The sequence below is a fragment of the Panulirus ornatus genome, chromosome 7, assembly GCF_036320965.1.
Source record: "Panulirus ornatus isolate Po-2019 chromosome 7, ASM3632096v1, whole genome shotgun sequence".
Classification (NCBI taxonomy): Eukaryota; Metazoa; Arthropoda; class Malacostraca; order Decapoda; family Palinuridae; genus Panulirus; species Panulirus ornatus.
Window position 1 is genome coordinate 1,090,921 of NC_092230.1, and position 27,869 is coordinate 1,118,789.

The 27,869-nt window shown below is 39.5% G+C and overlaps 1 protein-coding gene across 12 annotated transcripts in view; it reads right to left on the reverse strand.

Annotated features, from left to right (window-relative positions):
- The window catches only part of LOC139749360 (uncharacterized), a 512,783-nt gene that overhangs the window by 63,811 nt on the left and 421,103 nt on the right, over positions 1-27,869 (reverse strand). For all 12 annotated transcript variants that reach the window (XM_071663109.1, XM_071663101.1, XM_071663103.1 and 9 more), the window contains 2 exons: positions 20,969-25,012; positions 4,315-5,128 (listed from right to left, as the gene is read on the reverse strand). In XM_071663109.1, the coding sequence (XP_071519210.1) occupies positions 4,315-5,128; positions 20,969-25,012 (4,858 nt within the window). The remainder of the gene's footprint in view (positions 1-4,314; positions 5,129-20,968; positions 25,013-27,869) is intronic.

Below are 27,869 nucleotides of genomic sequence, written 5' to 3' on the forward strand. Positions count from 1 at the left end.
AGAATGAGTGAGGAAAGATTGACCAAGAGGATATATGTGTCAGAGGTGGAGGGAACGAGGAGAAGCGGGAGACCAAATTGGAGGTGGAAAGATGGAGTGAAAAAGATTTTGAGTGATCGGGGCCTGAACATGCAGGAGGGTGAAAGGCGGGCAAGGAATAGAGTGAATTGGATCGATGCGGTATACCGGGGTCGACGTGCTGTCAATGGATTGAATCAGGGCATGTAAAGCGTCTGGGGTAAACCATGGAAAGTTCTGTGGGGCCTGGATGTGGAAAGGGAGCTGTGGTTTCGGGCATTATTACATGACAGCTAGAGACTGTGTGAACGAATGGGGCCTTTGTTGTCTTTTCCTAGCGCTACCTCGCACACATGAGGGGGGAGGGGGATGTTATTCCATGTGTGGCGAAGTGGCGATGGGAATAAATAAAGGCAGACAGTATGAATTATGTAAATGTGTATATATGTATATGTCTGTGTGTGTATATATATGTGTACATTGAGATGTATAGGTATGTATATTTGAGTGTGTGGACGTGTATGTATATACATGTGTATGGGGGTGGGTTGGGCCATTTCTTTCATCTGTTTCCTTGCACTACCTCGCAAACACGGGAGACAGCGACAAAGCAAAATAATAATAATAATAGATTAAGGTACTTATGTCTTCATAGTTTCATTCTTCGGCAGGACTTCTAGAAACTGAAACAATCCCATACCATAAGTGAAGCAGGGAACTTTACAGTGCTTGCAATATACTAAGAGTCAAATGGATCACAGCTTAGTCAACTGCACACAAGGTGCACTTATCAGTATCATTCCTCTGATCTATCTCTCACCCATACATTAAGTTACCCTCCATACTGAGCTTCTTTCCTGAACCCAATTCCTCAACTGTGCCACAAGCCTTTTCCAGAAACCATTCTTAATATCCTCCTTCTTTCTTACTCTATGGCACATAGGCAGCCACTGCAGCCATTGTAAGACTATCAAACTTGAATTGTGAATACAAAACTAATGACCTAGAGCTTCTAAAATGAGCAGTCTTCCTTCAGGTAAAACAAATCATCTTTCATCAGAATTTCTTCCATCTTCCTTTGACTAGTTATCTCCATAGTCTAACAAGTATGGTTCTGTATTATCAAAAAATATTCTCCTACTCCCTCACTCTTTCATGCAAACAGTTAACATTTAAATTATCTGTCCTAACACTGTATCTTTTGTGGGAATCAGTTTAGTCGAGCGGCAAAAGGCAGGGATGTCTAATGCATGTAATAATCAAAGACAAAACTGAAAAATAATAAAGGACCACTCTGTAAAGTTAATGGTAAGTTGTGATACTCTAAAGTGTTACAGAATTCATGTTAATACCAAAATGAGCATGGAACATATATAATGACTTAATTCACAAAATATTCTAACCAGTTATCATCTCTCTTCAAAGAAAATAATCACTTTACTTAGAGTAGAGAAATTTCTGAGTTGACTAAACTTTCATTCTCATTTACATGGAGATCAAAACAATTTCTCCACTGATGTACACCATGGAAATATATTAACTAACTGAAATTTCATTGCATTTGTATGGAGAATAAAAGCAAAAATTCACAACTCATTCAGAGAATCTTTAAGTGTTGAACTAAAAGACCGGATACACAATGCAATGAATGTGCAAATAGATAATCTACGATAATTCACAAGAGAATCCAAAATGTTATCATACAAAATTGTTAACAAAAAAGGACTAATTCCTGTTTAGAGACCTTTAGCAAAAATATAGATAAACTTTAATTTCTTATGTGTTCTTGGAAAAAATCCACAAAAACCTTATTCATTTACTATAAACTAACAGCAGAAGAGAAAAGCCCAAAGAATAAATCTTTGAGCTGTCCAACGGTAATCAACGGGTTCACTATGATAGTTCATCAAGATATTGCTAATCTAAAAATATCTCTTCCATGAAAAGTAAGTTAATATTAACCCATTCACTGTTCAATCAAAGCTGTGTGGTGCATGAAGCAAGCCTTAAGGTGATGTGAGCCACTGTACAGGAAACACATCCTCACATCCATTCTCTCTGCAACTACAGTACATTGAAGTTTACCAAATTATCAATTTGTAACAGTTTTCATCTTACATTGTCTTTTTTTACATGCATTCGTTCATAAATGATTGCTCTGTAATACTGTATATACCAAATAGTATATATCATAACAAGTTCAGTATTAAGAAGTAAGTTTATTGAGATACATACATCCATCAGCATGTAAACCCTTACTACAATTATCAATTTGTGGGTACTGTGACTTTCAACAGTGGCTCTAAATTTTAGAATACTGTATCAGTCCCTCTCCTGTAAACACACAGACTGATCTGAAATATTCCTAGCATATCAATACTCTAACTAAAACTATGCTGGCAGCTAAACAGGTCATTAAGCCTAACTAATTCAGATCAAATATAAGAAATATTTCTTAAAGTGTTAAAAACCAACAACTCTAACTCCAGCATCAATTCATTCTTACACAACTGCATAAAACAAAATCTTCATGGAAAATCTGTTTTCCTACACTTACACAGTACCTTGGGCCTGAACTTCGTGTTTGGATCAATGTTATGCTCATGAAGTACAAGAAGGAAAATCCATCCATTGTATCTGCCTTTACTGCATACTATTATACTGGAGCATGAGAAAGTTGCAAAGAGGTTATTAACTGAACAGGTCTCTTAATTCACCACTTCCAAAACTGATGTAATGTACTCACAGCTTCTATAATAACTTTGAGTAACCACAAAAGCTATACAGCTCCTTTCCAGAAGTAAGCAATACCACGATACAAGGTAATTACAGGTTGGGCCAACAGGAACTTGTTGAAAACACTGATATGGTTGACTGCACAGATAATGCCCCTTATGAGAGGTATTTATTTCATCTAACCTTAATTGGGCAGAGAATTGAAAAATACGAATTACTGTGGAATATCACTAAAAAGGAAAAGAATACAACAATTACATAAGTACATAAAAGAATATTTAAAACTTTTCATTCACTAAAGAGGAAAATCAGCATATAAATTTCTCCAAATGACCCATAAAGGATAAAGCAAGAATTTAAAACCATTCTAGGTTTACCAATATGGAGAAATTATGAAGCATCAAAGCTGTCTTATGAGACACTCTACCCCTAAATGCTCAATGTGATTTTGGCAGGCTTTCCAAATTAGATGTTTGTGAGTAAAATTTCATTTGCAAACAAATACACTCCAAAATCAAGTGAAGAAATTTACCATAATACATCCTAATTAAATACAGATTAGGCAAATGGAGTAATAGTAATGCTAACATGACAGAATAAAAAAAAAGGATATTTCAAGCCTGGTCGTATGGTAATACAGGTAAAATATCGAAAATCCATGTTTCCAAAAATCATAAACCCCCAAGTTCATGATGTCATACATTCAAGATTACCAATTAAGTGGAGCATGCGTTTCCATATATGTTTGTTCTGATTGTCATACGCTACTTAAGCCCATATTACTGCTTGGTCATTGTTCTCTGTATAAATGCATGAGAGTAATGCTTCATGATTTTTCAGTTGTTTGTGTAATATTTTCATAATTCTATGCTCTTACTAGCATCCTAAAAGCATTTAAGAGATACTGTTGGTAGAAGTATTATTAAGATGAAGGAATGTGTAATTACCATAATTCAGAAAGTGGAAATTTTACAAAACCAGAAAAGGATGTGTTGGTGTATCCCTCAAGGTTAGTCTGAGTCTTATGGTGTAGATAAATGCTTATCAAATGTTTTATATAACTTGTAATTACATATACAACAAACAAATAACATTCAGAATATGCATTAGGTATACCAAACACTGTTAATGTTAGGATACGTTCTGAAGATAAGTTGAGGTGCATATTTCTAAAATCCTTAAAAATACAAAATCCACACATTGCTTGGTTCCAAAGGTTACAGATTTTTGATATTCTTCCTGTACTGTACCCTTTTTCATTTCTTTTGACAAATTTACTTGGGGCATTAAGTAACTCATATCATTCTGATATTATATGTTCCTAAAGTTCCTTGAATAAAACTTCAATCGTTATATAACATGCTAAAATCATTCTGTTCTCACGATCAACAAACAGGAATAAGAATTCAGAGAAAATTCTTAAAGATAGACTTGAAGCTTGTACCCACTCCCCACAAAAAAGCATAATCATTCAAGCTCAGAAGCTGCATGTGTCATACTGCAAGAATCTGCACTCACTCCACAGCAAGATCAATCAATTAAATTCCCAGACTTACTAACCTGCTGGAGTGGATGCTGCTGGAGAGTGGGTAGAGAGAGCTGGTGCAGTAAAAGCAGAATTATGTCTTTCAGTTTGTCCTGGAGCAGGTACAGCTCGGGGTGAGCCTGGAGGAGGGTGATTTCCACTGCTTCCTGTTGGACTTTTCAGACTTGGGGGGACATGACTTGGAGATCCCAATTGCTTTGGCGAGTGATGTGGAGAATGGGTCGAGTGGGTGGGTGCTACTGCATGACTGGGAGGCATATACCCAGGTGAAGATTGGTTGGGATATGTAGGACCAGTCATAGGTGGCCCTGTTACTTGGGAAGTTCCCTGAGAGGGATTGCTAGCAGGAGGATTTCCAGCAGGGGGGGTTAATGGTGGTGGACGATACACACAGTGATGTCCAGGAGGGGCTGTAGTACCATGAGTACCATGAGGGTGAGTGGATGGGGGAGGAGGAGGAGGAGGATATGATTGATGGTGGTGGTGGTGATGGGGTTGAGGATAGTTATGTGATGTTGGATGATGGTTAGTTGGGGGAGGATGATGATGTGGAGGTGATGGATGGTGAGGTGTTGGTGGCTGATGGTGTGGTTGGGGAGGCTGATGATGTGGCAGGGGAGGCTGATGGTGAGGAGGGGGAGGAGGAGGAGGCTGAATGTGAGAAGTAGGATGGGACTGATGTTGATGGTGGTGATGGTGGTGGTGGTGGTGGTGGTGAGGGGTGCCACCAGGACTCATCACTGGCTGCATAGTAGAAAGTGCCCCCAGAGGTGTATAGTTGTCTGGCTTCTGAGAAGATGCTGGATAGCTGCTGCTATGCGGCTGAGGCTGTGTGGAGAAAGTCAAGATATGAATTGGAGAAAACTAATTTTTGTGTTTGTTCTATGGCTCCATGGAAGATGGAGCAATGGCAACATGGATTTAAATGGATAATTCACAATAATAAACTAGCAATTTCCCTGCCTGCTTGTTTCCCTTTTGTCTCATGCATGCATTATTTGGTTGCTTGTGTCTGATAACATATTCTATTTCAGTTTATATGTCTCAGAATTTGAAAATCCTATAAAGGTGTGAAGGAAAGGAAGGAAAGCCATCTCAGTCATGACACCATGTATCATTTGGAAGTAATCCATTTCCATCGACTCAAACCATATTTTCTTCCAGTTTTACATGCCATCTTGAGCAATGTCCACACTGAACAGGAATCCAAAGGAAGGAAAAAAGAGTGTATATATTCATAAGGAATTCATGTGTTAGCAATGAAGAACACCTTACATAAGGTAATCTGAAAAAATAAAACATAATCTACTCACCTGAAACTTCTGTGTAGAGGGGAATTAATACAAGGCAGTTAAAAACAAGAAAGTGAATACCAAAGAAGGGTAAATGATTGAATACTATCATCAATCTTTTAAAGACCAACATATTTCTATCAAAAGAAAAGATTAGGAATGTCCAGCTCTGAGAAGGGACAATGACAATTAAAGAAATCATCTGTTCACCCAGAATGAAGGATGTTTCTTCATCTCAATAATTTTCTCAACAGTAACATTCAATAATCTACTGTCCTTAAGTATGATCTGGAAAGATAATCCATCTGGAAAATTAATATGATATAGCAAAAGGGACAAGAAAGATACTGATTCAAAAGATGATTGTAGCGGATAAGACAGCTAAGTTGAACAGAGCCTGAGCCTGAGCCACCACAGAAACTTAAATCCTAACACGAAGGACACCAAATAAAAATACAATATTACTCATGAAACAAAAATACTCCATCAGTGAAGCATGTGAGTAAAAATTTCTCAAACTCAAATAAAAATTATTCTTTTCCAGTGACTTCTTAAACAGAATGTTACAGCATGCTAACCACTTTTCATGGTAGATAAGTTTGTGAAGTAAACAAGTGTAAAAATCTTTCACATTCTGCACTTAAACTGTAAAGAATCTAAACTACTGAGAAGAACTGAAAACAATGAGAATGTAGTCTCTAGAGTACAGACAGGGGAGAAGAATCCTCAGTGACATTTTGAAAATCCTGAAAGGCATGAATCTCAAACCATACTTCAAAACAGCTCCCTATTGGCATGAAAGGCAGAAATGCCTCTGTATAATACTGCTATTGAAATTTAAAGATGCAATAGGTATCAGTAACATCATGAACATTAGGAACCCAAAACTGTTTAACACGTTGTCAGCAGCCATGAGAAACACAATGGAATACTTGGTGAAGAGACTTAAAAAAAGCCTGGGCAAGCATCTACAATATGTTTTGGACCAGCTAAGATCTGCTGGTTATGTACGCCTTTGGGCCGTGGCCTCCAAGAGCCTGACTGAATAGAGGAGTAACCTAAAAGCTCATTTCAAGACTGAACTACAAGGGTAGAAGACACCCAAAACCATCAGAAAGTATATGTAAGGTAAACCAAAGGTGATCAAAACATAATGTTACTTTTAAAGAATTAATGGAAAAACCCTCAAAATGACAAAGTAGTAGTGAAAGGGACACATGCTGAATAAGATTCACAACATGAAAATTAGATCTATCCAACTGATAAACATTATCTAAACAATCTAAAAGTCACTGCAAGAACATGATAGAAACAGCTTTTTCTTCAAGAACAGGAGTTATAACTTCTGAAAAAGTTTAATAATACTAACAGAAAACAAACACAGCAATAGGAGATTTCAATAGCATAACTGGCACAGTTTAGAGAATGCTCCCTTTTTCCTTATAGGAAAATTTCACTAGGTGGTAAAGAATTACAGCGTAAATGAAAAACCTAAGATGAACTAAAATTTCGGCCATCTGAGGTTGGGAGAGAGAATGAAATTATTCAGATTTCTTCAGGTTTTTAGAATTAGCAGGAGAAAGAATTAAAATTTCATACCATTTCATGAAAACTTATGTGCCCATGCACAACTAGTTTTTTCATACTCGATTGCCATTTCCGACATCAGCAAGGTAGCACCAAGAACAGGCGTTTCTACTTACATCCATTCTCTACCTGTCATGTATAATGCACCAAAACCACAGCTTCCTATTCACACCCATAGACCTTTCCACGGTAGACCACAGACACTTCACATGCCCTGGTTCAGTCCACTGATATGTCAACCCCAGTATACCAGTTCACTCTATTCCATGCACACTTTTCACCCTCCTACATTTTCAGGCCGCGAATGCTCCAAATCTTTTTCATTCTATCCCTCCATTTCCTAACTGGTCTCCCCGTACTCCTTGTTCCCTCTACTTGACACATATATCCTCTTTGTCAACCTTTCCTCACTCATTCTCTACATATGTCCAAAGCATTTCAGCACACCCTCTTCAGCTCTCTCAACCACTCTGTTTTCATCACCAAACATCCCTCTACCCATTCCATTACTTGCTTAATCAAACCACCTCACACCACATATTATTCTCAAACATATCATTTCAAACACATTCACCCTTCTCTTCACACTCTCATCTATAGCCATGCTTCACATAAATATAATATTGTGGGGAATACTCTTCCCTCTAACATAACCATTTTCCCCTTCCCAGATAATATTCTCTCTTCCCACACATTTTTCAATGCTCCCAGAGTGTTCTTCCCCCCACCCACCCTAGAACCCACAATCGCTTCCATGCTTCCATTTGTTGCCATGTCCACTCCCAGGTATCTAAAACATTTAAATTCATCCAGTTTTTCTCCATTCAAACTCACACCCCCAACTAACCTGTATCTCAACCTTGCTAAACTTAATAATCCTGCTTTTATTAACATTTAATTTCGACTTCCTCCTTTCACACACACTCTTCCAAACTTAGACACCAACTTTTGAAGTTTCTCACTAAAATCCACCATCAGTGCTGCATTATCAGCAAACAATGACCGACTCACTTCACAGGCCTTCTCATTCCACAAAGTGTACTCACCTTACTCTCCAAGACTCTCGCAAATACCTTCCTCATCACCCCTTCCATGAACAAATTAAACAACCATGGTAACATCACACTCCCCTGCTGCAGACCAACCTTCAACTGGAACCATTCACTCTCCTCTCTTCCTACTCATACACATACCTTACATGCTTGATAAAAACTTCTCACTGCTTCTTGCAGCTTTTCTGCCACACCATATATTCTTAAGGCCTTCCACAAGGCATCTCTATTACACCTAGCATATGCTCTCTCCAAACCCATAAATGCCACTTACAAATCCATTTGTTTCTCTTAGTATTTCTCATACACACTACTTAAAGCAAACACCTGATCCACACATCCCCTACCAATTCAGAAACAACACTGCTCCTCCACAATCTGATGCTCTGTACATACCTTCACCCTTTCAATCAATACCCTCCCAGACAACTTAACGGGTATATTCAACAAACTTATACCTCTGTAGTATGAACACTCACCTTTATCTCCCTTGCCTTTACACAATGGCACTATACATACATTCAACAAATCCTCAGGTACCTCACCATGACCCATACAAACACTGAAAATCCTTACCAACAATCAACAACACAGTCACCCCCTTTCTTAATAAATTCAACTGTGTTACCATACACTCCAGTCACCTTGCCACATTTCATTTTCTGTAAAGCTTCCACCAGATATTCCCAATCATCAGTCCTTTTACAGCACACTCCATAAGCTGTACACTAACACTGAATACCCCATGCCCCCTAATTATACCCTCAACTGCCACATTACTTATCTTTGCATTTAAATCATCCATCACTAATACCTGGTCTCTTACATCAAAACTGCTGACACACTCACTTAGCAGCTTCCAAAACACTTGCCCCTCATGATCTGTCTTCTCATGGCCAGGTGCATAAGCATCAATAATAACCCATCCCTTGCCTACCACTTTCAAAATTCAGAAGAATCAAATATAGAAAATCCAGGCTGTCATCTCCAAGCGAAAACAAGTGACGAAACCCCCCAAACAAACAATCCTACTCTTTTTGACTACCTAGATCAGTATAAACTTTACACTGTAATGTCTGAGAGAAACTAGATTAACTCTAACTTACTGCAGGTTGACAAAGAAACCATGGAGCACATAATGAAACTCATATATGACAACTTAAATTGGTGTTGACAAAAGGGGCTGGAAAAAATGAACAAAATGAAAAGCCATTTAGAAAAGTCAGGAAGGTCTTGGGTCTGATATGTAGGGTCATGGCACAAGCTGGAGTAAAAAAATATCCATGTGAAGGCACAGTAAACCATGAAAATGAATCATCAAAATATCTTTGCATTTGTTCTGGCCTGACCACAACCTCCTGTGTCTCATGACCAGCCTTCCACAGCCTTTGAGCTGCCTTCCAAACACAGTGACTTGCCAATCATTGCCATGAAATCACTCCCTTCCCTATGTTGCTATTAGCAGGTGAAGATAATGAGCTCATGATGTGACCAAAGCTGTGATGTGTTTACTAGACATAGTGCACATGGGGTAAACAGTTTTAAGTGGAAAGTAACACCAAAGTGCCTGTTTTAATTATAAATGTACATATGGTTACCAACATAAATAATTAGATAATAGTGAAACAGTTCCTTACTATATACAAAATTTCCAACTAATAAAACCCTGCTCTATTGGATTTCACTTTATTGGAATTCAGTATCTAACAAATATTTTGTATGCACTGGCATATGATACATTTCATAAAAGATTATAAAAATTTCCAAACAGCTCACACCTCACAGAATGATATTAAAAGCCATTTAACCAAAGTGCTACACAAACAATTACACCTTGGCATGATGCTGTGATATCTAAATCTTCATATGCTTCACCATTAAATCTGAGTATGTACCCACTGACATCAGCACATGACTATTGCTATAACAAAATTCCTTTGCTTAAAGGCTGAGTCTTACTTTGATATCATCTTCAAAATCAGACCACCCTTCATAGCCACTTAGGGTAACTTAGCCTTACTGATATTACCACATGCAAGTTAGAGTTGGATGTGACACCAAACATCTATACATGTCTCTAGTCAGTAAGGTAAGTACAGGATCTTTCATATGTGAATGGTAAATTCCACTAACAATGGCTGTGCGGTTTGTCTTTACTGGGAACCCACATATGATGCAGGAAGCATCCTAAAGGGGTTCAAGGCTACAACAATCATAAGTGTCTATATCTGTACCAGAGACAGCTCCTTACCAATAACTAATATATTCCTCTTTTGAATGATTGTAATAATATGTTGTGTTCTGGAAGCAACAAGGTCACAATATCTAATAAAACTGTGAGAACTCCTACATGATACTCAAAATGGTACCTAAACAGTAATATTACTGTATTTTTTCTTTTCATATTAGCTAAGATGGCACAGGCAACTGAAACCCCAATAAAGGCCATCCCTTAAATGCTATGTGTATATGTGTATTTTTTTTTTTTATCATATTTAGTGGCTGTCTCCCATGTTAGCAAGGTAGCGCAAGGAAATAGATAAAAGAATGGCCCAACCCACCCACATACACATGCATTAACATAAAGGTTCACACATGCACATATACACACCTATACATTTCAACGTATACATACATATACACAGACATATAAATAAATACACATGTACATATTCATACTTGCTGCCTTTATCCATTCCTGTCGTCATCCCGCCACACATAAAACAGCACCCCCTGCGTGCACACGAGGTAGGGCTGGGAAAAGACAACAAAGGCCACATTCGCTCACACTTAGTCTCTAGCTGTCATGTATAATGCACTGAAACCACAGCTCCCTTTCCACATGCAGGCCCCACAAAACTTTCCATGGTTCACCCCAGATGCTTCACATGCCCTGGTTCAATCCATTGACATCACGTTGACCCCGGTATACCACACCGTTCCAATTCACTCTATCCCTTGCACGCCTTTCACCCTCCTGTATGTTCAGGCCCCGATTACTCAAAATCTTTTTCACTCCATCCTTCCACTTACAATTTGGTCTTCCACTTCTCCTTGTTCCCTCCACCTCTGACACATATATCCTCTTGGTCAATCTTTCCTCACTCATTATCTCTATATGACCATAACATTTCAATACACCCTCTTCTGCTCTCTCAACCACACTCTTTTTATTACCACACATCTCTCTTACCCTTTCATTACTTACTCGATCAAACCACCTCACACCACATATTGTCCTCAAACTTTTCATTTACAACAAATCCACCCTCCTCCGAACAACTCTATCTATAGTCCATGCCTCGCAACCATATAACACTGTTGGAACCACTATTCCTTCCAACATACCCATTTTTGCTCTCTGAGATAATGTTCTCGCCCTCCACATATTCTTCAATGCTCCCAGAACCTTCGCCCCCATCCCCACCCTGTGACTCAATTCTGCTTCCATGGTTCCATCTGCTGCTAAATCCACTCCAAGATATCTAAAGCACTTCTCTTCCTTCAGTTTTTCTCCATTCAAACGCACCTCCCAACTGACTTGTCCCTCAATCCTACTGAACCTAATTACCTTGCTCTTATTCACATTTACTCTCAGCTTTCTTCTTTCACACACTTTACCAAACTCAGTCACCAACTTCTGCAGTTTCTCACCTGAATCAGCCACAAGCGCTGTATCATCAGTGAACAACAACTGACTCACTTCCCAAGCCCTCTCATCCACAACAGACTGCATACTTGCCCCTCTCTCCAAAACTCTTGCATTCACCTCCCTAACAACCCCATCCATAAACAAATTAAACAACCATGGAGCCATCACGCACTCCTGCTGAAAACCGACATTCAATGGGAACCAATCACCTTCTTTTCTTCCTACTCATACACATTCCTTACATCCTTGATAAAAACTTTTCACTGCATCTAGCAACTTACCTCCTACACCATATATTCCTAATACCTTCCACAAAGCATCTCTATCAACTCTACCTTATGCCTTCTCCACATCCATAAATGCTACATACAAATCCATCAGTTTTTCTAAGTATTTCTCACATACATTCTTCAGAGCAAACACCTGATCCACACATCCTCCACCATTTCTGAAACCACACAGCTCTTCCCTGATCTGATGCTCTGTACATGCCTTGACCCTCTCAATCAATACCCTCCCATATAATTTCCCAGGAATACTCAACAAACTCATACCTCTGTAATTTAAGCACTCACTTTTATCCCCTTTGCCTTTGTACAATGACACTATGCAAGCATTCCACCAATCCTCAGGCACCTCACCATGAGTCATACATACATTAAATAACCTTACCAACCAGTCAACAACACAGTCACCCCCTTTTTTTAATTAAATTCCACTGCAATACCATCCAAACCTGCTGCCTTGTTGGCTTTCAACTTCTGCAAAGCTTTTACTACCTATTCTCTGTTTACCAAATCATTCTCCCTAACCCTCTCACTTTGCACACCACCTCGAAACAAAATCTGCCACTCTATCATCAAACACATTCAACAAACCTTCAAAATACTCACTCCATCTCTTCACATCACCACTACTTGTTATCACCTTCCCATTAGCACCCTTCACTGATGTTCCCATTTGTTCCCTTGTCTTACACACTTTATCTATCTCCTTCCAAAACATCTTTTTTATTTTCCCTAAAATTCAATGATACTCTCTCACCCCAACTCTCATTTGCCCTCTTTTTCACTTCTTGCACCTTTCTCTTGACCTCCTGCCTCTTTCTTTTATACATCTCCCAGTCATATGCAATATTTCCCAGCAAAAATTGTCCAAATGCCTCTCTCTTCTCTTTCACTAATAATCTTACTTCTTCATCCCACCACTCACTACCCTTTCTAATCTACCCACCTCCCACTCTTCTCATGCCACAAGCATCTTTTGCACAAGCCATCACTGCTTCCCTAAATACATCCCATTCCTCCCCCACTCCCCTTACATCCTTTGTTCTCACCTTTTTCCATTCCAGTCTCTCCTGGTACTTCCTCACACAAGTCTCCTTCCCAAGCTCACTTACTCTCACCACTCTTCACCCCAACATTCTCTCTTCTTTTCTGAAAACCTCTACAAATCTTCACCTTTGCCTCCACAAGATAATGATCAGACATCCCTCCAGTTGCACCTCTCAGCACATTAACATCCAAAAGTCTCTCTTTTGCATGCCTATCGATTAACACTTAATCCAATAACACTCTCTGGCCATCTCTCCTACTTACATACGTATACTTATGTATATCTCTCTTTTTAAACGAGGTACTCCTAATCACCTACAAGCTCTTCACCATTTCCATTTACAACACTGAACACCCCATGTACACCAATTATTCCCATAATTGCCACATTACTCACCTTTGCATTCAAATCACCCATCCCTATAACCTGGTCTAGTGCATCAAAACTACTAACACACTCATTCAACTGATCCCAAAACACTTGCCTTTCATGATCTTTCTTCTCATGCCCATGTGCATATGCACCAATAATCACCCATCTCTCTCCAGCCACTTTCAGTTTTACCCATATCAATCTAGAGTTTACTTTCTTACACTCTATCACATACTCTCACCACTCCTGTTTCAGGAGTAGTGCTACTCCTTCCTTTGTTCTTGTCCTCTGACCAACCCCTGACTTTCCTCCCAAAACATTCCCAAACCACTCTTCCCCTTTACCCTTAAGCTTCGTTTCACTCACAGCCAAAACATCCAGGTTCCTTTCCTCAAACATACTAACTATCTCTCCTTTTTTCTCATCTTGGTTACATCCACACACATTTAAGCACCCCAATCTGAGCCTTCAAGGAGGATGAACACTCACCGCAAGACTCCTTCTACTGTTTCCCCTTTTAGAAAGTTAAAGTACAAGGAGGGGAGGGTTTCTAGGCTCCTGCTCTCGTCCCCTTTAGTTGCCTTCTACGATACGTGAGGAATGCGTGGGAAGTATTCTTTCACTCCTATCCCCAGGGATATATATATATATCTTTTTTTTTTTTTTTTTGCTGTCTCCCACGTTTGCGAGGTAGCGCAAGGAAACAGACGAAAGAAATGGCCCAACCCACCCCCACATACATGTATATACATACGTCCACACATGCAAATATACATACCTACACAGCTTTCCATGGTTTACCCCAGACGCTTCACATGCCCTGATTCAATCCACTGACAGCACGTCAACCCCGGTATACCACATCGATCCAATTCACTCTATTCCTTGCCCTCCTTTCACCCTCCTGCATGTTCAGGCCCCGATCACACAAAATCTTTTTCACTCTATCTTTCCACCTCCAACTTGGTCTCCCACTTCTCCTCGTTCCCTCCACCTCCGACACATATATCCTCTTGGTCAATCTTTCTTTCCTCACTCATTTTCTCCATGTGCCCAAACCATTTCAAAACACCCTCTTCTGCTCTCTCAACCATGCTCTTCTTATTTCCACACATCTCTCTTACCCTTACGTTACTTACTCGATCAAACCACCTCACACCACACATTGTCCTCAAACATCTCATTTCCAGCACATCCATCCTCCTGCGCACAACTCTATCCATAGCCCACGCCTCGCAACCATACAACATTGTTGGAACCACTATTCCTTCAAAATACCCATTTTTGCTTTCCGAGATAATGTTCTCGACTTCCACACATTCTTCAAGGCTCCCAGGATTTTCGCCCCCTCCCCCACCCTATGATCCACTTCTGCTTCCATGGTTCCATCCGCTGCCAGTTCCACTCCCAGATATCTAAAACACTTTACTTCCTCCAGTTTTTCTCCATTCAAACTTACCTCCCAATTGACTTGACCCTCAACCCTATTGTACCTAATAACCTTGCTCTTATTCACATTTACTCTTAACTTTCTTCTTTCACACACTTTACCAAACTCAGTCACCAGCTTCTGCAGTTTCTCACATGAATCAGCCACCAGCACTGTATCATCAGCGAACAACAACTGACTCACTTCCCAAGCTCTCTCATCCCCAACAGACTTCATACTTGCCCCTCTTTCCAAAACTCTTGCATTTACCTCCCTAACAACCCCATCCATAAACAAATTAAACAACCATGGAGACATCACACACCCCTGCCGCAAACCTACATTCACTGAGAACCAATCACTTTCCTCTCTTCCTACACGTACACATGCCTTACATCCTCGATAAAAACTTTTCACTGCTTCTAACAACTTGCCTCCCACACCATATATTCTTAATACCTTCCACAGAGCATCTCTATCAACTCTATCATATGCCTTCTCCAGATCCATAAATGCTACATACTAATCCATTTGCTTTTCTAAGTATTTCTCACATACATTCTTCAAAGCAAACACCTGATCCACACATCCTCTACCACTTCTGAAACCACACTGCTCTTCCCCAGTCTGATGCTCTGTACATGCCTTCACCCTCTCAATCAATACCCTCCCATATAATTTACCAGGAATACTCAACAAACTTATGCCTCTGAAATTTGAGCACTCACTCTTATCCCCTTTGCCTTTGTACAATGGCACTATGCACGCATTCCATCAATCCTCAGGCACCTCACCATGAGTCATACATACATTGAATAACCTTACCAACCAGTCAACAATATAGTCACCCCCTTTTTTAATAAATTCCACTGCAATACCATCCAAACCTGCTGCCTTGCCGGCTTTCATCTTCTGCAAAGCTTTTATTACCTCTTCTCTGTTTACCAAATCATTTTCCCTAACCCTCTCACTTTGCACACCACCTCGACCAAAACACCCTATATCTGCCACTCTATCATCAAACACATTTAACAAACCTTCAAAATACTCACTCCATCTCCTTCTCACATCACCGCTAGTTGCTATCACCTCCCCATTTGCGCCCTTCACTGAAGTTCCCATTTGCTCCCTTGTCTTACGCACTTTATTTACCTCCTTCCAGATCTTTTTTTTTTTTTTTTGCCGCTGTCTCCCGCGTTTGCGAGGTAGCGCAAGGAAACAGACGAAAGAAATGGCCCAACCCATCCCCATACACATGTATATACATACGTCCACACACGCAAATATACATACCTACACAGCTTTCCATGGTTTACCCCAGACGCTTCACATGCCCTGATTCAATCCACTGACAGCACGTCAACCCCGGTATACCACATCGCTCCAATTCACTCTATTCCTTGCCCTCCTTTCACCCTCCTGCATGTTCAGGCCCCAATCACACAAAATCTTTTTCACTCCATCTTTCCACCTCCAATTTGGTCTCCCTCTTCTCCTCGTTCCCTCCACCTCCGACACATATATCCTCTTGGTCAATCTTTCCTCACTCATTCTCTCCATGTGCCCAAACCATTTCAAAACACCCTCTTCTGCTCTCTCAACCATGCTCTTTTTATTTCCACACATCTCTCTTACCCTTACGTTACTTACTCGATCAAACCACCTCACACCACACATTGTCCTCAAACATCTCATTTCCAGCACATCCATCCTCCTGTGCACCACTCTATCCATAGCCCACGCCTCGCAACCATACAACATTGTTGGAACCACTATTCCTTCAAACATACCCATTTTTGCTTTCCGAGATAATGTTCTCGACTTCCACACATTCTTCAAGGCTCCCAGAATTTTCGCCCCCTCCCCCACCCTATGATCCACTTCCACTTCCATGGTTCCATCCTCTGCCAGATCCACTCCCAGATATCTAAAACACTTCACTTCCTCCAGTTTTTCTCCATTCAAACTCACCTCCCAATTGACTTGACCCTCAACCCTACTGTACCTAATAACCTTGCTCTTATTCACATTTACTCTTAACTTTCTTCTTTCACACACTTTACCAAACTCAGTCACCAGCTTCTGCAGTTTCTCACATGAATCAGCCACCAGCGCTGAACATCTTTTTATTCTCCCTAAAATTTAATGATACTCTCTCACCCCAACTCTCATTTGCCCTCTTTTTCACCTCTTGCACCTGTCTCTTTCTTTTATACATCTCCCACTCAATTGCATTTTTTCCCTGCAAAAGTCGTCCAAATGCCTCTCTCTTCTCTTTCACTAATAATCTTACTTCTTCATCCCACCACTCACTACCCTTTCTAATCAACCCTGGTAGACAGAGAAGAGGTAGTGAAAGCTCTGCGGAAGATGACCGGCAAGATGGTGGGTTTGGATGGTATTGCAGTGAAATTTATTTAAAAAGGGGGTGATTGTGTTGTTGATTGGTTGGTAAGGATATTCAGTGTGTGTATGGCTCATGGTGAAGTGCCTGAGGATTGGCGGAATGCATGCATAGTGGCATTGTACAAAGGCAAAGGGGATAAAGGTGATTGTTTGAATTACAGAGGTATAAGTTTGTTGAGTATTCCTGTGAAATTATATGGTAGGGTATTGGTTGAGAGGGTCAAGGCATGTACAGAGCATCAGATTGGGGAAGAACAGTATGGTTTTAGAAGTGGTAGAGGATATGCAGATCAGGTGTTTGCTTTGAAGAATGTATGTGAGAAATATTTAGAAAAACAAATGGATTTGTATGTAGCATTTATGGATCTGGAGAAGACATACGATGGAGTTGATAGAGATGCTCTGTGGAAGGTATTAAGAGTATATGGTGTGGGAAGTTTTTATCGAGGATGTAAGACAAGTGTATGAGTAGGAAGAGAGGAAAGTGATTGGTTCTCAGTGAATGTCAGTTTCTGGCAGGGGTGTGTGATGTCTCCATGGTTGTTTAATTTGTTTATGGATGGGGTTGTTAGGGAGGTGAATGGAAGAGTTTTGGAGAGAGGGGCAAGTATTCCATCTGTTGTGGATGTCAGGGGTTAGGAAGTGAGTCAGTTATTGTTCGCTGATGATATGGCCCTGGTGGCTGATTCGGGTGAGAAACTGCAGAAGCTGGTGACTGAGTTTGGTAAAATGTAAGAAAGAAGAATGCTGAGAGTAAATGTGAATAAGAGCAAGGTTATTAGGTATAGTAGGGTTGAGGGACAAGTCAATTGGGAGGTAAGTTTGAATGGAGAAAAACTGGAGGAAGTTAAGTGTTTTAGATATCTGGGAGTGGATTTGACAGCGGATGGAACCATGGAAGCAGAAGTGAGTCATGGGGTAGAGGAAGGAGTGTTGAAGAATGTGTGGAAGGCAAGAACATTATCATGGAGAGCAAAAATGGGTATGTTTGAAGGAATAGGGGTTCCAACAATGTTATATGGTTGCGAGGCATAGGCTATAGATAGGTTTGTGAGGAGGAGGGTGGATGTTTTGGAAATGAGATGTTAGAGGACAGAATGTGGTGTGAGGTCGTTTGATCGAGTAAGTAATGAAAGGGTAAGAGAGATGTGTGGTAATAAAAAAGTTTTTATCGAGGATATAAGGCATGTATACATGTAGGAAGAAAGGAAAGTGATTTGTTCTCAGTGAATGTTGGTTTGTGGCAGAGGTGCATGATGTCTCCATGGTTGTTTAACTTGTTTATGAATGGGGTTGTTAGGGAGGTGAATGCAAGAGTTTTGGAAAGAGGGGCAAGTATGCAGTCTGTTGTGGATGAGAGAGCTTGGGAAGTGAGTCAGTTGTTGTTCGCTGATGATATAGCGCTCATGGCTGATTTGGGTGAGAAACTGCAGAAGCTGGTGTGTGAAAGAAGAAAGCTGAAAGTCAGTGTGAATAAGAGCAAGGTTATTAGGTAGAATAGGGTTGAGGGACAAGTTAATTGGGAGGTAAGTTTGAGTGGAGAAAAACAGGAGGAAGTGAAGTGTTTTACACATCTAGGAGTGGATTTGGCAGCGGATGGAACCATGGAAGCAAAAGTGAATCATAGGGTGGGGGAGGGGGCAAAAGTTCTGGGAGCACTGAAAAATGTGTGGAAATCGAGAATGTTATCTTGGAAAGCAAAATTGGGTATGTTTGAAGGAATAGTGGTTCAAACAATGTTATATGGTTGCGAGGCGTGGGCTATAGGTAGAGTTGTGCGGAGGAGGGTGGATGTGCTGGAAACGCGATGTTTGAGGAGAATATGTGGTGTGAGGTGGTTTAATTGAGTAAGTAATGAAAGGGTAAGAGAGATGTGTGGTAATAAAAAGAGTGTGGTTGAGATAGCAGAAGAGGGTGTTTTGAAATGGTTTGGTCACATGGAGAGAATGAGTGAGGAAAGAATGACAAAGAGTATATATGTGTCAGAGGTGGAGGGAATGAGGAGAAGTGGGAGCCCAAATTGGAGGTTGAAAGATGGAGTGAAAAAGATTTTGAGTGATCGGGGCCTAAACATGCAGGAGGATGAAAGGCGTGCAAGGAAAGAGTGAACTGGAATGATGTGGTATACTGGGGTCGACGTGCTGTCATTGGATTGAACCAGGGCATGTGAAGCGTCTGGGGTAAACCATGGAATGTTTTGTGGGGCCTGGATGTGGACAGGGAGCTGTGGTTTCAGTGCATTATTCATGACAGCTAGAGATTGAGTGTGAACGAATGTGGCCTTTGTTATCTTTTCCTAGCGCTGTCATTTCATGTGTGGCGGGGTGGCGACGGGAATGAATAAGGGCAGACAGTATAAATTATGTACATGTGTATATATGTATATGTCTGAGTGTGTATATATATATATGTATATGTTGAGAATATATAGGTATGTATATGTGCGTGTGTGGACATGTATGTATATACATGTGTATGTGGGTGGGTTGGGCCATTCTTTTGTCTGTTTCCTTACGCTTCCTCACTAACACAGGAGACAGCGACAAGGTATAATAAATAAATAAATAATATGTATGAATAGACATATGCTCACTTGCCTTCATCCATCCCTGGCTCTACCCTGCCCCACATGAAATAGCATTGCTAAGCACCCCACATCAGCGAGGCAGCGCCAGAAAAAAGACAAAGAAGGCCACATTTGTTCACCCTGTGTCTAGCTATCATTTGTAATGCACTAAAAAACACTACTAAACATCCACATCCAGGCTCCACAGACCTTACCATGGTTTACTCCAGACTTTTCACATGCTCTGGTTCAGTCCATTGACTGCATGTTGACCCCAGTATACCATATCCTTCCAATTCACTCTATTCCTTGTACGCCTATCACCCTCCTGTATATTTAAGCCCCAATCGCTCAAAATCTTTTTCACTCCATCCTTCTGCCTCTAATGTGGTCTCCCGCTTCTCCTTAATCCCCCACCTCTGACACATATATCCTCTTTGTCAACCTTTCCTCGCTAATTCTCTCCATATGTCCAAACCATTTCAACACACCCTCTTCTGCTCTCTCAACCAGACTCTTTATTTCCACACATCTCTCTTACCCTTTCATTACTTACTTGATCACACCACCTCACACCACATGTTGTCCTCAAACACTTAATTTCCAACACATCCACCCTACTCTATACAACTCTATATATAGCCCATGCTTCGCAGCCATATAATATCCTTGGAAATACTCTTACTTCAAACATACCCAGTGTTGCTCTCTGAAATAACGATTCTTTTTCAACAACCCTAAAGGGTAAATGAACAGCTGGGTTGCCTGTTGACTGACTGCCCCAACTGGAATCTGAACCTATGTGTTCGACCCTGATAGCCCATGAACATGTCATGGTCAGGAATGCTAACCACTACACAACTACTAACCACATATATCTTAAATAACTATACCAATTTGAATGCAAAGAAATGGTATAACAGGATGCAATACAATCAGATGCTATCTATCTCTTAGGTCCTATGCATAACTCTTACCTGTACATGATGTGTAGGTGGAATGTAAGCAGTGGGAGGAGCTGAAGTAGTAGAACAACCAGTGGTAGTTGTTTTACGCTGAACTTGCTTAACCACCGTTGTAGTTTTGCCATCACTTGAAGTGATGCAGTAAGTACTTTCACCTGAGATGGTGACAGTCTGAGGAGATGTAGGTGTCTGAGTAGTAATATAAGTGCAAGTAGATTCTTCAACAACACTTTTAGGCTCTTCTGAACTCCTGGATGCAATATCAGTGGCCAATTCTGAGTTATCTGTTCCATCTCCATCTTCTCTATCAGTATCTGTACCATTTTGCCGTTTCACTTTCTTTTTAACTATAATGTGTTCTTCTACTTCTGTTTCACGACTTCCTTGAGCCTTCTTTACCTTCTTTGTTGTCTCCTCAACTGTGATCACACTACTGGTTGTTGTGTTACGAGCCTTAGTGGATTTGACAGATATTTTCCGTTTAATATCAACATTTGTTATTTCACTTTCAGCTGAGGAACTGGTTGATGCTGCGGCTGCTGCTGCTGATGTTGGGGTTCTTTTTCGTGATTCACTGGAGTAACTTGCAGCCATGATTGCAGAAGCATTCAAACTGGCCATTCGTTTTGTGACAACCATATCACGCATATCCATGTGTACATCTAACTCTCCTCTGCGCCTTTTACGTTTCTTTTTAACTTTCTTTTCTGTTTCCTCTTCATTTTTTCTTTTTATGTTTTTGCGTCGTTTCCCATGTCTATCATCATCAGTGTCGTAGTCTCTATCATCTTCATCAGAATCTTCTTCTGAATTACTGTCATGACTTACTTGGTCTCTAAGAGCAAGAGTTATACTTTCATTTTTGGATGTGGAAGGAGGCAGGGAAGGTAAAGGAATTCTGGCATCTTCATTCATACAATGCATCATGGCTCGTGCATTGAGACTGGCCATGCGAGCAGCTCTCCGGGGAGGTGCTGCATTTTCTTCCCTTTTCTTTGTCTTTGATATATGTTTTTTGGTTTTCAGGATGCTTTTTCCTGATTTCTTTGTTCTTGTATTTGCTTCATATTCACTATCACTTTCTTTGTCACTCTCATCAACTTCTGAAGTATCATCTTTGCTTCTACAATCTTTCTTGACAAAGGTTACTTTTTTGGTTTTCTTTAAGGTTGCTTTGGAATCTCCTTTGGAAGACTTCTTCAAAACTTTACCAGCAGAATTTTTGTATGACTTTTTCTTTCTTGTATTCTTAATAACATCTTGATCATCCTCATCATTTTCCTCTGATGATGATTCCGATTTAAGGCTAGTTTTTGGAGTTAACTTTTCTTTAGTCTGTTTTTGACTTGAACTTATTTTCTTGTCTTTAGTAGTTCCCTTCTTATTACCTCCCTGTCCTCTTCTGTCCTGTTTCATATTTTCTTCATAATCTCCATCATCTTCACCTTCTTCCTCCTCCTCTTCTGATTCATCATTCTTTTCCTCATCACTTTTCAAAATCAGTTTATCTTGCAATGCTTTTTTCTTTAGCCTTTTACTCCCACAACCTTTTCTCTTCTTCAAATTTCTAACCTGTCTTCTACGTTCATTTGCAGTTTTCCAGTCTTCATCATCATCACTTATTTCTTCATCACTTGTTTCCTCATGACTACATATTATTCTTTTTGGTGAGGGCTTTGATTTTTTTGCCTGCTCATTTTCACTACTTTCACTATCATCAGATCTTACTTTTGCAATCTTACTCATTTTTGCTTTGGATAACTTCTTGTCTTCACTGTCTTCTTCAGTCTCTGATGATTCAGAAGTTTGCTTCTTCACTTTTTTTCTGTGAAGTGATTTGACTGCCTTCTTATGTTGTACCCGGGACTTTGTAGTCTCCTTTTTTAACTTGTATATATTACCCCCAATTACAACTTTCTTTGGACATTCAGATCTGTTTCCACAAAGCTTTCCTTTGCGGATGCCTTGAATTGAGTCTTGTGTGTCTTCATCCGACGATATATTGTCTGAGGTAGAATTATCCTCCTCATCCTTCAAATCTCTCTCACTGTTACCTTTATTACTGGATTTTATAATCTTCTTTTTCCTCTTAAGTGGTTTTTCATCCTTTTCCCCATCACTTTCTGAAAAAGAAAATACACTTCTTTCTTTCTTAGTTTTGGTGTTTGGTTTTGAGCTCTGTCTCTTCTCAGTTTTATTTCTATCTTTTTTAGATCTAGCAGGGGGCAAGCCATCATTTTTTCTTTTATTTTTACTACCTTTAGGTCTCCCTCTTTTTTTAGGCACTGGCACCTGTTGTGGTGATGAATATATAGGCTTACCTTTACTTCCTTTCGTATCACTGTTGAATACTCCATTTTCTTTCTTCAATAGAGACGAAGCTTTCTTTTCTTTATCATCTTTAATACTAATCTCTTTTGAATAAGCTACATTACTTTCCCCTTCATTATCTACAACAACCTTCCTCACAATACCTTTCTTCTTTGGTTTACTTGTGGAAGAACTACCATCCTCACTGATTTCTTTGGTTTCATTCTTAAGCACCATTTTATCCAGTTTTTCTTTTGAGGTGCTTTTACCACTAGGTTGGCTATCTTTTGTGCCATTTAGAAGTTCTTTTTCTGCTTTTTCAACACCTCCAGTGTCAACTATTTTCTTTAACTCTTTGCTTTCTTTAACAGTTTCTTCATTTTCATCTGTTCTCTTTCCCCTTTTCCCTTCCCTATCACTCTCCTCTTTCTCATCCTGAGATTTCTTCAGTTTTGTTTTACCATCTTTATTAGAGTCATCTTTCTGTCTTGCCTCTTTTTCAAAATCCAAAATCTTTTTTTCTTCCCTTTCAAAGTCTGATTTCCTTGGTTCTTTGGTACCTTCCTCTTTCTTTTTTATTTCTTTATCACTTTCCACTTTCTTTTTTGCATTTTTATCAGCTTCCTCTTTCCTTTTACTATCTCTCTCATCTTCCTGCTTCTGTTTTGCATCTTTATCACCTTCCACTTTCTTTTTTGCATCTTTATCCATTTCATCTTTTATTTTTGCATTATTATTACCTTCTATTTTCTTTTTTGAATCTTTTTCAGTGTCCTCCTTCTTTTTCACATCTTTATCAGCTTCTTCCTTTTTTCCACCTTTATCATATCCTTCTTTTCTTTTAACATCTTTATCCCCTTCTTCTTTCATTCTTGTATCTTTATCGCCTTTCTTCTTTACATCCTTATCATAATCGTCTTTCCATTTTCTATCATTCTCAAACCCTTCCTTTTCTTCCACAATTTTCTTGATCTTCTTTTTCACTTCTTTATCCTTCTCCCCTTTCTCATCAATTTTCTTAACTTTATTTTTCATCACTCTACTAATTTCCTCTTTTATATTTGTCTCCTCTTTTTTCTCACACACTTGTTTCCCTTTCTTCTTCACTTTGTCATTTTCTTGTTTTTCAGAACAATTAATCTTTACTTGCTTTCCCTTTTTCTTGCCATCCTTATCACTCTCCTCTTTCTCGTCTCCTGACTTTGAATTACTGTCATATCTAGACTCAGAATTCTGTCTGGACTTTCCACTCAATGTGGACTTTTTCCCTTTGTCAAACAGTGGATGTTTGGCACTATGTGAGGTTGATCTGTTTCCTTCCGAGGAGGCATCTTTCCCTACTTTGGTCATTTCCTGTTTATCCGATACCAATTTGGACCTCTGGCTGCTTGAGTTGTCAGGAATTTTAGAAGGTTTAGGATTATCACTCTCTGACTTTGTGGAAGGTTTAGCTCCTTTTCCTGCTATTTTGGCACCATCAAAGGCAACTCGTGAAGGGGATCTGCCTGGAGACCTTTGAGCAGGGGATTTTGCAGATGCCTTGCCACTTGGAGAGTTATGTGTAGGTGCCCTACCAGGAGACTGGCTGCTACACTTTGTGGAATGACCTCGTGGTGAAACCCCAGCAGAACCCTTTGGTGAAGACTCACTACAGGAAGTAGATGAAGAATGTTTCCTCTGAGCTCTACCTCCACTGTTCCTCCGACAGGAACTTGTGATGACTCCTGTACTTTCCTTTTTGGTTACCTGAAAAATTGAAGAAATTAATATCCATCACCAATATACCAACATCAGTGTTCCAACTTCCTTCACTAACTAGAAACCCATCAAAAACATTTATACTATGATACAGGATTTACATGTGAATAAATTGGACATCACTGGGGAAAAACCATAAAAAAGATCACTTAAAGCATTATGATACTGTGTAAACTTATGAGAAGAAAAATAAAGCTATAGGCAGTTAACTTCATTAGGAATTCAATGGAAAGCAGCAAATGCAGAATCTTTCCTAAACACATTAATTGCATAAATCTATTTCAATAGACATGTATCAGCATTAAACATTAAGGAATATGCATTCTTAGTTTTCTATACACTTCACTGATAAAGTTTTCATCAATCATTAACACAAATACCATTCCCCTCAGTCACATTAATGCTGCTTATGTAATATCTTCTCCAAAAATTTGCATTACTAACCATTTCCATACCTTTGTATCTACAACTCAAGTAGAATACTTGAAACATTTGAGAAATAATTCTGAAGTTAAGCCTGTATCAATCATAATGTTTTAATAGAAAATAAAGTTTGCAATACAGCCTTCTTTCTGTGCTTGAATTCATGAACTGGGGAGACTCATCCCTTATGATCTTTCCCATGCATGACAGAAAAATATCAAGAAATGGGTAGTCGCACTTTCTCCTTGACTAGTAACTTATTTTCTACTGATCATTAGATAAGTTAAAAGCACTATTCCTTATGACCTAATTAATCCTCTTCCCTCATGCTGTACTTCACAAACGAGCTGACTTTGTTATTAGACATGACTAGCTAAGAAAAAAGCTGGCAACAGGAGTGCATGGGTTGCCAAGCATATTCCAGCACACATGTTTTTCCAACACCAAAAAAAGTGTGAAAAATGATTTTTGCATTTGGAAATGAAAAGTAAGATGAGGCAGACTTCAAAACAGATGGATTTGTACAGTGGGAGGTCTGGATGGGGATGGACGTACTTCAGAAGAAGATGCTACAAAAAAAATTTATGTGTGAGTGCAGTTAATTTGTTTGGTAATTAAAGGTGGAGATATGAATGGAGGCTTCAATTTCATGTGACAAATCAACTTGGTATCTAAAGCAAAACAATAAGAAGTATGCATATTAGTGTGGAAGTTCATCATTTCTTTGGTACACTTAATATGGGTTGGGGATGTGTATGAGTTATCTAGAGGCTCCATGCATCTGATCTACCATATATGAATTAGATCAGAATTCAGTCTAGCTGACACAGAGGTAGATAAATAATGAGCTACATAGATCTGTGCCATTGTAATAGTTATTACTGAAGTAAGTCCTCTCTCTAACTATCAGAAGTGATGTACCCCATGGTTCAGTACTATCAACTAATCTCTTTCTTCTCTTTATAAATGGTCTTTCTTCTTCCTCCAACCCTATTCATTCTTAAGTTGATGTCCTCTCTCTACATGCTCTAACTCACTCTATTTCCCTTCCTCACTGTGTTGCTCATTCTTTTTCTTACATTGAACACATTTCCTCTCTCAATTTTGATTTGTGCAACCTCATGAATAGGATAGCAGGGAACTGGTTAAATTCAATGATTCAAAAACAACTTTCATCAACATATCTTCTTCTAAATCTCACTTGTTTCCTACTATTGTAGTTGCATATATTTCTCTCATCTTATAATGGGAAACAGAAAATTTGAATGGCACACACCCTTCTAAACCCTTCCTTCACCATTCCTTGGTGAACCTTATTTACAATTAACTTAAAGATAATGATATTGATGTATAGAATATACTGGCTTAGTTTTTGTACATATCCTTTGCTTTTACATGAACTGTTTTCATTGTATAATGGAAAACAGATAATCTGCTTACAACACAACCTCCAAATCCCTCCTTCATTTCTTCACTACTTCTTCGGGGATCTAAACGTCATCTTCAGCATTATACCACAGCTGTATAAGTTAGCTCAATTTTTCAGTGTTTTGGAAGCAGTTGAGTCTGTGTGCTAGTAGTTTTAATGCACGAGACCAGGTTATAGTGATGGGTGATTTGAATACAAAGGTGAGTAATGTGGCAGTTGAGGAAATAATTGGTGTGCATGGGGTGTTCAGTGTTGTAAATGGAAATGGTGAAGAGCTTGTAGATTTATGTGCTGAAAAAGGACTGGTGATTGGGAATACCTGGTTTAAAAAGAGAGATATACATAAGTATACATATGTAAGTTGAAGAGATGGCCAGAGAGTGTTATTAGATTGCGTGTTAATTGATAAGCACATGAAAGGAAGACTTTTGGATGTTAATGTGCTGAGAGGTGCAACTGGAGGGATGTCCGATCATTATCTTGTGGAGGCAAAGGTGAAGATTTGCAGAGGTTTTCAGAAAAGAAGAATGTTGGGGTGAAGAGAGTGGTGAGGGTAAATGAGCTTGGGAAGGAGACTTGTGTGAGGAAGTACCAGGGGAGACTGAGCACAGAATGGGAAAAGGTGAGAACAAAGGACGTAAGGGGAGTGGGGGAGGAATGGGATGTATTTAGGGAAGCAGTGATGGCTTGCACAAAAGATGCTTGTGGCATGAGAAGCGTGGGAGGTGGGCAGATTAGAAAGGGTAGTGAGTGGTGGGATGAAGAAGTAAGATTATTAGTGAAATAGAAGAGAGAGGCATTTGTATGATATTTGCAGGGAAATAATGCAAAGGACTGGGAGATGTATAAAAGAAAGAGGTAGGAGGTCAAGAAAAAGGTGCAAGAGATGAAAAAGAGGGCAAATGAGAGTTGGGGTGAGAGAGTATCATTATATTTTAGGGAGAATAAAAAGATGTTTTGGAAGGAGGTAAATAAAGTGTGTAAGACAAGAGA